The sequence below is a fragment of the Halichoeres trimaculatus genome, unplaced genomic scaffold (assembly GCF_033239565.1).
Source record: "Halichoeres trimaculatus isolate MK-OKI-2021-1 unplaced genomic scaffold, fHalTri1.1 fHalTri1_scaffold_23, whole genome shotgun sequence".
Lineage (NCBI taxonomy): Eukaryota > Metazoa > Chordata > Actinopteri > Labriformes > Labridae > Halichoeres > Halichoeres trimaculatus.
In genome coordinates this window covers 13,971,728-13,987,381 of record NW_027437201.1, presented here as the reverse complement: position 1 = coordinate 13,987,381, position 15,654 = coordinate 13,971,728, and the positions used below count along the sequence as shown (strand labels likewise).

At 41.2% G+C, this 15,654-nt stretch overlaps 1 protein-coding gene across 2 annotated transcripts; it reads left to right on the top strand.

Moving 5' to 3' along the window:
- The first annotated feature begins 7,691 nt into the window (after positions 1-7,691).
- cyp26a1 (cytochrome P450, family 26, subfamily A, polypeptide 1) lies at positions 7,692-12,248 on the top strand. Of its 2 annotated transcripts, XM_074663165.1 has the most exons (8): positions 7,692-7,913; positions 8,019-8,627; positions 8,948-9,172; positions 9,666-9,947; positions 10,040-10,189; positions 10,287-10,421; positions 11,296-11,442; positions 11,537-12,248. In XM_074663165.1, exons 2-8 carry the CDS (start codon positions 8,373-8,375, stop codon positions 11,873-11,875), a joined length of 1,533 nt encoding a protein of 510 aa, XP_074519266.1. In that variant the 5' UTR covers positions 7,692-7,913; positions 8,019-8,372; the 3' UTR covers positions 11,876-12,248. The 2 variants fall into 2 exon arrangements, with proteins under 2 accessions (XP_074519266.1, XP_074519265.1); XM_074663164.1 differs by having other exon boundaries at positions 7,692-8,627.
- The last annotated feature ends 3,406 nt before the right edge of the window (positions 12,249-15,654 follow it).

Below are 15,654 nucleotides of genomic sequence, written 5' to 3'. Positions count from 1 at the left end.
TTCGTAAAACATTTTAACACCCTCATCAAACTTTAGTTGATGATTAGTCTTTTACCACATGAATACAGAACTATGGGTGTAAATTTCAACCTTTAGTGGTTAAAACAAAGACAGACCAAACCTTATTGTCCCTGTACTTAAACTGTTGTGTCCGTATGTGCAGAAACTACGTGCTGCTGAGGTCATGAATGGATGGAGGAATAGATGAATGGATGATGACGTCTTGAGAGACTGATGTTCATGAGAAATGTGACGTTTTATTGGTGGTTTGCTTTCTGTTATTGATTTCTGCTGCACATTGTACATTAAAAACGACACCAAGGGGACACAAAGGTCACAGCAAACCGGATTAAACCAGTATGTAGAGGAGGAATATGGCGATAATTTATTTAAAAGTCAGATTGTACTTCAGATTATCTTCTCTGTGTCTTAGAATGTCAGGATTAAATGACAGAAATTTGGACAGTGCAGGTTGTTTTAGTGAAACTGTACAGGTGAACAGAAGGAGCTTTAAAGTGCTGGTGACATTTCTAGTTTGAGGGTTTGAATCAGATCTTTTAAACCAAAAAAACTATTTGGAAATATTTGGTGTCAAAGCAAGCAGAACGGAGCGATTGGAATGTGAAAATAATTCACTTCACGTTAAAAATCTGAACGTTGGGGGTTTTAGACTGAAACCTTGTGACATGGACTACAGTTATATCTCACATCTCACTCATACAAATCCACTCATACTCCAACTAAAACTCCTGGAATTGTTCTGTTTTTATGATGATGTATACATACTATATATTTAACAGTTGAATAACTTACAGTCTGATTTGTCTTTTTGTTCCTCAGGGTGAAACAAAGCTTTAGAATCTCATAAACCCACACACAGTTTATCCACAAAGCACAGCAATAATGAATTGGTTCCTCCACAGCCTCTCAGCAGGTTGATGCTAAAATAAAACCTGCACGTGACTCCTGTTGACATTTTATAAAAAGACTGTTTCTATTTGCTTTATGTTCGGAGTCTGTCTCCACTTTCAGACGCATTTTTGCACTGAAGTTGATGAAGTTTGTTTTTCTTTACTGTTTTTTTTGCCTCTTTTTTTAAATTGCTGTAAATGCCACTGTATATAGTGCATATTTTGTAAAGAATATTAAAGCAGTGCGCTGCTACGAACAGAACTGGGGGTCGACTTTGTGACATGCACCTCGATAGACGAATAAGTAAATATTATATAATTAAGAAGAGTTGAATTTGCATTCGTTGCTTACTTGGTGAACAGCTGGACGGTGTGAGGAGCTCAGTGACTTACATTGGTACCTTCTCTCCACTCATTTGCATGGTTATCATACGAAAATGCTATATTATGTTTAAGCATAAACCCTGTGTAAAATTGTGAAGTATGTACATACCAGTCCAAAAGATTTCAAATATCTGCCTATTTGTATCATCCAAAATAAATGACCGTTCCAACACTTCCAGTCTGGTTTCTCTTTTTGTTTATCATGAGTGTAAACTGGTTGTCGGGTTTGGATGGACGGGGAAAATGTTCAATCCTCCTTCTTCAGAGTAAAGTTGGAGGAGCAGATCTTTATCAGTTCACAGATTAAATGTTTTGTTGCACCCATGCATGCTTATATGAATTTATATCACTATAAAATACAAATATAAATACTTTTTAACCTTGAACATCGGTATGGGATTTGAGAAGCTTGCACAGAATGCTAAATTACACATGAACAATGGTCTCATGTTTCTATCCTGTTTCGGCCCTCATCCCCAAAAACCATTTTAAGACATGGCAGCATTTTATTTCTTAATGTAGGACTGAATCGCGGGTTGTGATGTGGACGTGTGTGTGCTTACCCTCTCCCCCTCTCACACTCAAACAACAACAGAAGCATCGCTTGTTCTGTGAAAGTTTTGTCATCTTGGATCTCTCGCTCGGAGCCTCGCTCTGTCCCACCACACACACGCTAACTGGGAAACAGCATGTGAACTTTGGCCTGGGTCAGTGCTTGAATGCGAGGATCCCTGTCGCCGCAGATGTAATGAGGCGAGAGACATTTGGAGAGCTCTATTATCACTGGACAGGAGCGACCCTGCCAACACACACACACACACACACACACACAAACACACACACAGGGAGAGAGAAATGTGTTTGTTTTCCTCAAAGGGTCACGATTCTCTCTTAGCTCCACTGTCTTGTTTACTTCTGCCACCGCTCTAATTTAACATTGTGACCTTTTATTCATCAAACAGTCCTCTGTTTTTCAACACAGAAAAAGAATCAAAGAAAAAGTGATGAGAAAGATAGTTTATGTTTAGTGTTAGTAAAACCAAAGTCAGTCTTCTAGTGTTGAACCTAGAAAAAAACTATTAGAGGTGCAAGATTTTTGTGTTTCCCTCTGAGATGTGATGATCATGAGAACTTAGTGATAAAGTTTCTATGTTAAAGGAATATTTCAGTTTTTTTAAGAGGGGATGTATGAGATTTTTGTCAGAAGTAAATATATAACCCTCATCAGAGAAGTGATGTGCTCCTTGGTTTTTCACATTTGGAAAATTAAAAAGAAAGGCCAAACCCTTACATTGTTTTCAGGATTTTGACCAAAAATAGCATGCTGAAAAACACAATGGGCATACTCACAGAGGTATCCTGAAGGCTCATAAACCCCTAGGGTGTCTTAATGGAAGCTGTAGGAGTGTCCCCATTGTGTTTTTTCAGAATTTTATTTTTGGTCAAAGTTCTGAAAAAAAACTGAAGGGTTAGCCTTGTTTCTGAAAAAAAAAAAAAAAAAAAACTTTCTGAAGTTTAAAAACACTAGAGTGTGAACCCCCAGGGTTTATTTATCCTTAAGATATTATTATTTGGCCTGAGGATGGTCCCCATCGTGTTTTTCCGTCCCTAATAAATTTTTGGTCAAAATTCTGAAAAAAAAAAAGAACTTTGCCGTGTTTTTTTTTTTTGCAGAATATTGACAAAAAAATAAAATGCTGGGAAAAAAAAAACACAATGCAACCCTACTAGGGCTTTCCCTAAAAACACCCTAAAGAGGTCTATGAGCCCTCCATGTACACATTTTATGGTAGCAACATTGGAAATTTTGAAGAAACAACAACAACAAAAACAAGGCTAACCACTCACTTTTTTTCAGAAATTTTTACTAAAAATACAATAAATTGCTGGATGTGCTTAAAAAAATCTGTAGACAAGTGGAATGTGGACTTATACGGAACAGTGACACAACTAGTTATTGTTTATTATCACTATGTAAGACATTTGAGAAAGTATCAGGTAACTATGCAAAAAATGTTGCAGTTATTTTTGTCTCCCCAAGAAATGTCTCCCTGAAATTTTACTGTTCAGTGTCTCCCCCAGCAATGAAAAGGGGTTTTCACCCCTGCCTGTGTGTAAAGTCAGCAGATATTACACTCCTGTGTTAATTCAGCGAGAAAGGAGGAAAGGGTGTGTGTGTGTGTGTGTGTGTGTGTGTGTGTGTGTGTGTGTGTGTGTGTGTGTGTGTGTGTGTGTGTGTGTGTGTGTGTGTGTGTGTGTGTCAGGGGGTGGGGGGCAGTGTTTCCTTCCTGAGTGTCAACAGGAGTGAGAAGTATTTTAGTGCAGGGATCAAACACTTTAACGAGGCAGTAAACAGATTTTACATTCATTCAGACAAAACAGCCGGCAGACAGGAGGAAGAGGAGACACATTCACCGTCTGATATCCTCACACACTTTACAACTATGACTGTCTCTGCGTCTTTATGTCCTCTCACACCTCACAAAGCTGAAGCTTCTGTTCTCTGGTCTCTACTTGCTCTACTTTTTGTCCATTTTGTTTGATTTCAAGACAAATTAATGCGACTTTGTTGATTCAAATATAACTAGAAAGTCTGTAGCTCCAAAGTAGATCAGTAACATTTGCTTAACCCTCATGCAACCAGTGTCATCCACAGACCCCAGTGAGGAACTTTCTTTATGCCTCATAGTTTTGCTCTATTTTCATGACTTTTTTTGCACTAACGTGTTTCTTTTCCCATAATGTCTGAACTCTTAGATGCTAGAACTCTGAAAGCAGCAGTGTGTGGATAGGAAAAGTAAATTGCCTTTAATCTATAAATTTGGTATCAATTTGACATGAAATTAAAAATGCTTAACAAGGACAGAGCATGTGTGTTATTTGTTTATATCTTACCTCAGTCGATGTTCTTTGTATGCAAAATATCCAGGAGAGACAGTATGTATCACAAACTTGTGGTCTGATCTGTGAAATAAGTGAGAAATAAAGAAAGCTGAAGCTTGATGTATATTTCCAGTTAAAAGAAAATGTTAGTATGCAGGAAATATCTTTTACACAACTGATTTTGTGGAGTTTTGAGCTACAAAACGGGAAAAAACACAAGATCATTGTTATTCTGTGTGCACCTCAAGCCCTGTCCTGAAGGGGACTTGAGATTGTGATCTGTGCATGTACAGAAATATGTTTACTTACATCCCCAGAGAGATGAATGCATGTTAAATGATGGATGATGCATTAAAGCTGCTCTCTACTGTTAGTCTGCAGAGAGAAAGTGGTGTCAGTGGACTCAGAGAGTGACCTCATGCTGAACCTGGAGCCTGACACTCTGACCTCCTCCTGCTGAGAATGCACCTCAAACTACAAACCCCACAAGTCAAGAAGGGCTCCCACCATAAACAGGGTTGATTCATGTCCACTCACCTGGATGAAGGTTTCCCTCACACACACACACACACACACACACACACACACACACACACACACACACACACACACACACACACACACACACACACACACACACACTTTCTTATAGAGACATAAAGTTAAGCTGTGCATTGTACAAATCCTCCTCTTCTTTTCTGAGATGAATAAAAGTTTATTTGCTGTCAGTAGTTTATTGATTAGCATAGAAATATGACTGTACATAAGTGTTTAAACAGATCCCCGCCCCCCTCTCTCTGGTGAACTTGGTTGCGCGCGTGGGTTCACCGAGATGTCAGGGTCACAAGCGGGTCAGCCAGCGCGCGAGCTGCGGGAGGAGGAGAGATACAAACACGCGCCGCGGGACTTGTGCTGACTGCGCACTCTGCTGTGTGTGCGTCTGAGCGTGCGCGCGTGAGTGCGTTTATGTGAGTGTGTGTTTGTTGGTAAAATAAATGAACACATGAACAGATGTGTGATCTGATCATGTGTGTATCAGCTGTACAGTTTCCCCCCTCTTATCTGGGTTTTCCTGGACAGCAGTTAGATAGTAACGTTTCATTTTATAGAGGAGTAAACTTGTTTATCCTTTTACAGTCAGTCGATTTCAGCATAAAGAAATCCTCCCTTAAATTTGAGCTACAGGAGTATGAGGAGAGAAAAAGTTTGACAGAATTTGAGGACTCAAGACAACAATATCTTAAAATCCTCATGTGTTTTTTTCACTGTGGACCCAAGCATGCATTTTGAAATAAATACTCTTCAGTACAGAGTTGGTACTTTTCTAAGGTGACCAAGGGCAGACAGTCTTCATCAGGAGAAACCAGCTGAAAATCCTTCTTCTTTTTTTTTTTTTTTTTTTTTTTGCTTTAAAACATTCTAGCATTTACAACACTTTTGATGTCAGTGCATTTATTCTCACCATTGTGCTTGTTTTTAGCTTTTGCATGTGTATTTAAAAAACCTTACATACAAAATTAATTATTAAATCGATAAGTAAAATCGGTAGTGAAGAAACAGCAATATTCTTGTCTCAAATATTACTGTCCCTGGACTTACGAGTCATGTATCAAATATCATGAAGTTTATGAGACTGATGGAACTGACAAATTTATGTAATGACCTCAATGACCATTCACATGTTTACATTTACATGAACTCTACATTGACTATTTTTTGCACCCTCAACTGTAATTCAATTATGTCATAACCTCCTAATTTCCAACCCACCCCACTACCCTGTACCAACTTTTGCACTCTTTAAACCGCCTGAGTTTAATAGCAAATAAAGGTTGGTTTAATGCTATACAAAATGAACAGCCCATTAGTGTGACATTGACGCTGCCCCATTGACAGTCTCAGCTGTATCCAGGACATGTAGCAGCACCAAGCTGCAGGTTTCCATCCGTCCTGCAGGTTTACAGAGAGTTTGTTGAGCAGTAACATGAGGTAAAGGCCTACACTTGAACTTCCCTTCACCCTCCCTCCCTCCGGCTTTATCACACCTGAACAGCAGAATCCTGTTGAACACATTCACATCGTGATGAGAAAAACTCACCAGCTACAACATGAGCAGCTGGAAACCCATTCACCCTGAACAAGCATCAGCCGCTGCTCTCTGTCTGACAGAGAACAGAGCTTTTTGCACTCATAATGTGGATCACGCCTCATACACACTCTCTGAAGTTTCTTCCGATAATGCTATGGAGTAAAGATAAAAAGCAACATGCTAAAAGCTCTGCTGTAGTCTTCTGGACTCAATGCTTCCTCTAAAAATCGGCCACCACCTTTTCCTTCTGTGGAAGCACAACCTCAATCAAACATATATTTATAACACCAAACTCAAACAGCAGAAGAAAAGTTCCTTCTCAGAAGTTGGAAACTATCAGGAAGTTGGATAAAAGTGCTAACATAATATTGGCCACATTTAAGTCCTCACACTGTTTCCAAAACCCAGTCACAATTTGACATTGATGGGGACGGGCCAGACAGCTGGAGATCTCATGTCACAGGGGATGAAAACAAGGAAACAGAATATTATTGACACAAAACACTTCAGGGATATAAAAAAATAAATAAAACAAGAGCTGCACCATTTTTTCTCAAGATATAAGAGATCTGTGATAGTTGGTGTGAAAAATTTACAGATGCATCATATGGGATCTACAGTGAAGTAGGATCAGACATAAGAGGATGCAGGAACATATAAAAACAACATGTCTGGTGTAAAAGGGTCTGTTGAGGTCTAAGTTTATGCAGTGGTCTAAATGTACTTCAAGTTTCTTTTTGCACAGTGTTTGTATAACTATATGAAGTGCATATTGTAACAGACACTCCAATCACAGGTGACTGCTACAGCCCTGTGTGTGTGAGCAGCATGAAGTCAAAAGATCAGTCCTGGAATTTGACATTAAAGCAGTGATGGGAGATCAGGTGATAAATAATCCATGAGATGAATCCAGGAGATATGACTGTAACACTGATAGTGATAGTCTCTGTGCCGTCATGTAGGGGTGAAGCTCAGGGCGCACACAGTCAGCCAGAACAAACAGATCATCCATGTAATGTGTCGCTGTAAAAACAGCAGCCAAGCTGTCTCACTCTGACCGATTGGCCCTGCCACACACACACATTCACACACACACACATTTCCACACATACACACACACGGCCTAACGTTATGGCACATCGTAAAAAACATGAGTCCAAACGCGGAGTGAGGATGTGGTGAGATGAGCTCCGTGTTTACTTTACATGCGGCGGAGGGATAACCTTGCGTGCGCGTGCGTGCATGCATGTTTATGTGTGAGTGCGCGCGCGCGTTCTCCCCCTCCCTTCTCAGCTGACCCAAGTTTGAACCCTCCAAGAGAGATATAATTTTTATAACACACACACACACACACACACACACACACACACACACACACACACACACACACACACACACACACACACACACACAGGTTAAAGTCTTGTTGGTGATTAGGAGGAGGCTCAACCTGAAAACAGGTAGATTGTTGAGAGTCAACGAGAGGACAGAGGCGTGTTTATGATCATCTAACGCTCATTTTAAAAACACTGAGCGGATCAGACCGATATCAGGAGCACGAGTCAATGAAGTCTGATTGTGAGCAGGCATTCCTGCAGAATAAAGTCAGATGAATGAAGACTGAGGCTAAACTGTGAGTGGCACCGGTGAGTCCCACATGGAGAGGGATTAAGACATTCTTCGAGCCTCCTTTCCATGTTTTTACGCTGCTGAAAATGTGCTGCTTAAAAGCATTTTGCTCTTGAATGCAGGCCGCCCTGCAGGCGTGATTACTGATCCTACAAGCGGTGCTTAAGCCGAGCTAATGAGTGTGTAAACTAGCTGCCAGCTCCCAACAAAGGCGTCTTGGGCCGCGCTTCCATTGTCTCGCGGGGAATCATCACCTTTTCTCAGTGAAATCTCCGTGGATTGTCTGCGTGCAACAGGAGGTAAGGATTAAAGATGCGGCCCTTGGAACAAATGGTGAGGCGAGTCAGCCAGTACAGGCCGGAGGCGGAGCCCAACGACACCCACAATTAAAGATGAACTTTGAGTGAACTAATTTATCTGAGGGAGGAGAAGGTAACAGGCTGGCCCGCGGACTCTGCAGACTATAAAAGCTCAGGATGAGCAGCCCGGAGCCTCCGTCGCTGACAGAGCTTCACCTGCGCTTCACTGCTTCTCCTGCAAACATGGCTCTGAGCACGCTGCTGGCCACCTTCCTGTGCACCATAGTGCTGCCTATCCTACTCTTTCTAGTGGCGCTGAAGCTCTGGGAGGTTTACATGATCCGAGGGAGAGACCCGAGCTGCTCCCGCCCGCTGCCCCCCGGATCCATGGGTTTACCTTTCATTGGAGAGACGCTGCAGCTCATCCTGCAGGTAAGCACAGCCGCAGCTGCACAACTTTACGCACACATGTAGAATATCCTGAGAGGATGCTCCAGGCGCGCAATGGAAACTTTTAGGGGATTTCTAACTTTTTTTTAAGTAGCTAAAATTTTAACTATTTTTACATAAAAATGGTCTTAACGCATCTTTTTAATCTTTACTCTGATTTTAAAAACTAAAGATAACCTTCACTGCTTTTATGGATGTATTGGTCGCATTAACTTTTTAAATCTGAAGGGGTTTTTGAGTGTCTGTGCGGCTGTCATCACTGTTTACGTATCGATCTGAACTCTTTCTGTCTCTGTTTGCAGAGGAGAAAGTTCCTGCGCATGAAGAGACAGAAGTATGGATACATCTACCGCACACACCTTTTTGGGAATCCCACAGTGCGCGTGACAGGAGCGGATAACGTCCGTCAGATTCTGCTGGGGGAGCACAGGCTCGTGTCCGTGCAGTGGCCCGCTTCTGTGCGCACCATCCTGGGCTCGGACACGCTCTCCAGTGTGCACGGAGCCCAACACAAGAGCAAGAAGAAGGTGAGTCCACTTAAAACTTCTGCAACATAGTGGATCTGCTTTTTGGATGAGGTTCCAGCCTCATCATATTTCTCAGCAGGGGCATTTCTCTTTTCTAGATTTCTAAATCTCATTTGGCTAAACTTAAGGAGGGTGTGAACTGGCATTATAACTGTGATTCTTTAATCCTATCAAATGACAAAAACTTTAATCAACACTTGTTTCTGTAAATTGGGAGTTTTTAAGCTGCTTAAGAGTACTTGGTGTCTTCAAATTGTGCCATCCAGTTCCCGAAGAAAACATTTATAAGAGTCAATCAAAAGTTAGGCATTGACTAAGTGTAAAAGAAATAAATCCTGAAGTAAGAGTTGGGAATAAGCGTGGTCTTGCTTGGTACAAACTTCAGACACTTTACTGGCCCCTAAATAACTTTGATTTATTTTGATAAGAACTCAGATTTGGTGGAAAGTTGCACCTAGTCTAATTCCCCTCCTCCTGTCCTCTTGTCCCCCAGGCCATCATGCGAGCTTTCTCCAAAGAGGCTCTGGAGCTCTACATCCCCGTCATCCAGGAGGAGGTCCAGGCTGCAGTGAAGGAGTGGCTGAACAAGGACTCCTGTGTGCTGGTCTACCCGGAGATGAAGCGGCTGATGTTCCGCATAGCCATGAGGATCCTCCTGGGCTTCCAGCCGGAGCAGATTAAGACTGACGAGCACCAGCTGGTGGAAGCTTTTGAGGAGATGATCAAGAATCTGTTCTCTCTGCCCATCGACGTGCCGTTCAGCGGACTGTACCGGGTAAGAGAAACAAACACACTCTCCTCCAAAGGTTTTTAAAGTCAGAGGAAAAAGAGAAAAGAGAAGTAAAATCTTTCCTCTCTGTCCTCCAGGGTCTGAAGGCGAGGAACTTCATCCACTCCAAGATCGAGGAGAACATCAAGAAGAAGCTGCAGGAGTCAGACAAAGAGTCCAAACACAGAGATGCTTTGCAGCAGCTCATAGACAACAACAGGAAGAACGGGGAACCAATCAGCTTGCAGGTACTAAAATAATCACATTAACCAATGACAGCATCCTTTCCAATGTTCTGAAAATCAACAGTTTGGACTCACTCTGTGATTAAACATCTGTTTCCAGGCTATGAAGGAGTCTGCGACAGAGCTGCTGTTTGGAGGCCACGAAACCACGGCCAGCACGGCGACTTCTCTGGTCATGTTCCTGGGACTGAACCCGGAGGTCGTGGACAAACTGAGACAGGAACTAATGGAGAAGGTAATAAAACCCCCGCTATGTTATTCTGTTAGTTGTGTTTATCGCCCTTTTTAGGATATGCCTTGATTAGTTACCCAAAATTTGAATCCCCTTAAAAGCTCCTTTCAGGAGTTATTTTTCATGTTTTAAGCAGAAAATAAACAAACTGAATATTCCCCAAAGGAGCTTTAAATTTCTATAGAAGACACCAGAAGGATGACAGAATTAGATGAGATCATGGTTGACCTTAAAAACTGGAAATGTACCTTTTTCCATCGTCATACATGAACTCTGCTATGACCAGCAGCTCCAAACATTCCCAAACACTGAACTCTTGTTGTTAGCCATTATCAGCCCTTCGATGACATCAGATCATTTTTTCTTTGCTTCTCAGAAAACATAGTTTTCAGTAACAGCCATAAAACAGAAGTGGTGACCGCACAGGAAAAGTGGCGACTCTTTTTTGGCGTGTGAGAAAACATATATTTGATCTTTGGCTTCACAAACTATGGTGTCAGATTATTCAGGGACCTTGAACCATTTCCTCGTGATTATCTATAGTAAGATATCTCAGCTGTTGTATCAGAGGGCACGGTAGGGTTAGGGTAATACATACATTCCCTTGAGAGAGTTTGTCACATTGAGGCTTTCTAGGTAAAGCTTATTAGAGTCAGACTGTTAAACCCAGATCGGGATAATGAGACTTGCCTGAGCTTAGAAGGCCAACACAGTTTAGAAGATAATCTAATGTAAACAACTTAAGCCTGGTCAGATTGTTTGAGTTCATGACTCCACCAATTAAAGTTTGAGTCGACTTTGGAAACAAAAACTCTTATCCACAGTGATTGATTTAGATTTTACTGCATCTCCTAACGCCTCCTTTCTTTGTCTCCAGGAGGAGCAGGGTATGGACCTCCACAGTCTGAGCATTGAGTCCTTGGAGCAGTTGAAATACACCGGCTGTGTCATCAAAGAGACTCTGAGGATCAACCCTCCTGTTCCCGGAGGCTTCAGAGTGGCTCTGAAGACTTTCGAGCTCAATGTAAGTTCACAAAGATTAATTTGAACCAAATCAAAATGTAACCTGAGATTCTACAAACAGTACTCTTACCGACTTTCTTCTCTTGTTTCTTCAGGGTTATCAGATCCCAAAAGGCTGGAACGTCATCTACAGCATCTGTGACACCCATGATGTGGCTGAGATCTTCCCCAACAAAGAAGACTTCCAGCCAGAGCGCTTCATGACCAAGCCCTCCAGCGACTCGTCCCGGTTCCAGTACATCCCGTTCGGAGGAGGCTCCAGGATGTGTGTGGGGAAAGAGTTCGCAAAGGTCCTGTTGAAGATCTTCCTGGTAGAAGTGGTCACTAAGTGTCACTGGACTCTTTTAAACGGGCCGCCCACCATGAAAACGGGACCTACGGTTTATCCTGTGGACAATCTGCCAACTAAGTTTACCAGTTATGCACAAAACTAAATCTTTGTAGAGTGAAACATAAAATCATCTGTGCTACAGTATAATCACAATGTTTGTGGAGTTTGAGGAAATCGATCAAAGACTCATGAATTTGAACTGAAAACAATTGAATCCTACTCTTCAGACTTGGTTTAAATTGTACATAATGTAGATTCTTTATCGTGTATATTGAGATGTTAATACGCTGGGTTTGTGTGTATTTTTTGTTGTACTGAGGTTAAACTAAACGAGAGGCACTATACGCAGACAGGAACACTTTAATCAGTCAGAGGTGTATCTATAGGACGATGTAAATATGTAATGTAGACACTGTTTATATAACTTTTCTATCTTACCCAAACTTATTTATGTGACATATGTTATATTGTATGAGCTTTTTATTTAATAAAGCTGTTTTAATGAAAAATCTACTGGAGATCTCATTGTGCTTTTTGTGTTTGAGCGGAAAAAACGTCCGTGTGTGCAGAGCAGACGGGAAGGAAATGGTTTATTTACTTTTTCTTTGGATTTGTAAGAGGGAGTTTGCTGAGTGAAATCTTTCAAGAAGTTTTAAGAAGATATTTTTTTGCATTACTTTGTCTGGATGCGATACAAAGCTAAGTGTTGTGATTTAAGGTTGCTTTACACTTTGTGCAGAAATGAGCAAACTGTTTCTCCAAGCTCCCCTGCTGTACGAGTCAGTAGTCTTAAAGCTATGGTGTGCAGAAATGAAGTGATATCCAGCGATCAGATTCCGGAGTGAACGCTACCTTTCTTACATTTTCAGTCTTAGTAGATGAGTATGATCCAATGTTTTTCAAGCTTATCCCTTAAGAAAAAGTCTACACTCAAATAACTTCCTTTTTACTACAAACAAGAGTTTTTTTTGGACTCACTCATCAGCTAGATGTAAAAGGTCATTCCAATTTGACAAAAGCAAATTAATTTCTATATTCAGGTGAGTCTGCACATTTGTTCTGCTAAAAACTGCACACTGCACCTTTAATAAAGAGACACACTACAGATACCAACATTTCCATCTTACTTTCAGAAAGTAAGGGCTCTAATTTTTGTCACACTGATTTAAACTTGACAACATTTAATATGAAAAACAAAACAAAACAGAAAAACAGTCAGAGTTTAAAAAATGAATTCATGTCTCTATACAGAAATGATAAATGAAGTAAAAAGATTTGGGTGCTGTGATCATTAACGTGTGTCAGTGTTTGGAGAAGAAGCCCTTTACAACAGGTAAAGCCTGCTGATGAAGGTTTATGTATTTACTCTGCATACAAAGGGTGGGTGGTCCCCTTCACACACACACTCACAGAAACACACACACATTCCTTTATCCTTACTAAATCAGTAAGTTGTGTGGAGAAAAGGAAAATAGGAGAGAAATCTGGAAAGCATAGAGGGAGGGAAATCAAAGCAGAGGGTTGATGGGCTGATGACCCTGGCAGATGAGCAGACAGAGGGTGAAACAGAGTTCAGACTGATCAGTTCAGTTTCAGGGCACTGAACCCGGACACACATCCAGTGGAGCGGTGGAACTAGGCCAGTAGCATGGATCGGTGTGTGCTGCAGGGTCAGAGATAAGATTATTCCTCACTTTAAGGATGGTAAAAGGTTAATGGATCACTGAGGCTGGTGTTAATGTTGAGCAGCTCTCAAATCAGTAAATCTGGTATTTTTAAAACCGGGGCGCTGAAAAGTGTTTTTCAAAGTGAGTCTGAACTAGTTTTATCACATCCTGGTTTATGTCTCCTCTGATTTTGGCAACAGCTGAGAATACGTGATATAAAACCATCTGATAAGTCATCAGATATGACATCGGCTGACAGGAACCAATCTATTTTCCTGATAGCGCTTCATCTGATTAAAACAACCAATAACAGTTGCCTTCGTTTACTAATTTACAACATATTCCTCAGGCTGCTACAGGCCACATGGAGAAGGAAAAACAGCATCACTTGTGAAGATGTTTTTCACTGTGTTAATGCAAATATGTGCAACTAGTGTTCCAAGGGTAAGAAAAAAGTCCTAAACACGTTGAACTATTTTGCATTACCTGAACGCTGGTTTTTGCAGCACAGACATTAAAGGGGCTGTGAGGAGTTTGAAAGTGATCTTGAAAAAGGCTTCCTTCTAGATATACGCCTGACAGCTATCCACACGTTAAAATCAGATTATCAACCCCAATATTACAGGTTACAGGCAATTTTAAATTGCTACTTCTCAGCTTACTAATCTGATCAACCAGGACAGGACCTATTTATGGCACATCTAGGTCTATATGACAACACCACACGGGCGGATGATGGAGTTGAGTAGTGAGAACAGATAAAACAGAGATCTATGACTAATTTTGTAGTGATGGTGGACACAGGAGTCTGTCAGACAGAAAAAGGACAGAAGAGCAGAAGAAAGATAAACGGGAGAGTGATACAGTCCGAGCTAAAGGCTAATTAGCCTTTAGCTCGGACTGTATCACTCTATAACACTGAGGCTAATCTGTTTATGCTAATGTCCATTCCAACCCACAGTCAGCAGTTATTCTGCAGTGGTCTGTTTAAACTTGAAAGACTATCAATAAAATGAAGAGTGAGGTTACGTTAGCTCTGCTTGGTCACTGGTATGACTTAGCTAACCAGGATTTACTAACGTTACACATTATGGACTTGTCTTAGAGCACTGGGCTGTCAGCTATGGTAAATAAAAATAATAATGGCTGCTAAACTACTTACAAACTGACAGTGTTAAACTGTTGTCACGTTAACCTACAGATATGTCAGAGCACCGGGCTGCAGATGTTGCTAACATATAGCCGGCTGCAACGTTTGCTCGATGTCACATTTCAAACCATAGTGCTGTTTAACTGTACTGATAAATACCTTACCTCGGCATGTTGTATCCAAAAAATTTGTTTTGATCCCATCTCCATTTGATTCCACAACAAACACACATCTCGCTAAAAGTAATTTACAACAGTGTGCAGAGACTCCAGGCCACAAGGTGGCGAGGGAGTGCAATTAAAACAGATCCTCCTCATAGCATCTTTAATACGAGCAGCAGTAACCACAAAACATTAACACCAATGAAACAATGACTGCTGAAGAGCCCGTTGGACAACTGCAGAAAGTTTACAAAAGCCTGGGGAGTTCAGAAAAGAAATAATTTGATGAGAAAGTTGTATAATGATGAAGGAGTAAATTAACAATCCACACACTGAGATTTCAATTGTGGTGGTTGGCTACTGGATTTTCACCACTCAGGAGCTGAAATCTCTTCCTGACCCTAATCCATGAGCTACCAGATTATAACAATGTAGATCTGACAACTGAGCTTCATTTCTGATCATAAGAGCCAACAAATTGATAACTCAAAGCTATTTTTTTTTGTCACCAGTATGGTCTACACCACAACAGGACAGCAGGCTCACAGATTTCTGAAAGCCGGATTTTGATGCCTCACTGATGAAAGTTTCTTTTTCTGCATAACTTTGAAGTAGTTGACTGCCAATGTTTAGTGGGTTATCAACGTAAAACTTTGTATTTCTTTTAAAGTTTTCCCAACGTCTCCTCTGGGCTCTGTAAATGAGAGCCTGTGTTTTTCCAGGCTGAAAGCAGCTCTCCTGGCAGATGTGCTTTGGCCTCTTTCACAACTTGTTGCTCTCTCCGGAGCCTTTCTGATTTACACCCAGCCCTCCTCAACTCCACATCGGCTTCTTAGCATTGTGCTGTTGTCCCCTGGCTCTTGTTTATTACTGTGCTACTTGCGATTATTGGATCCATAAAATG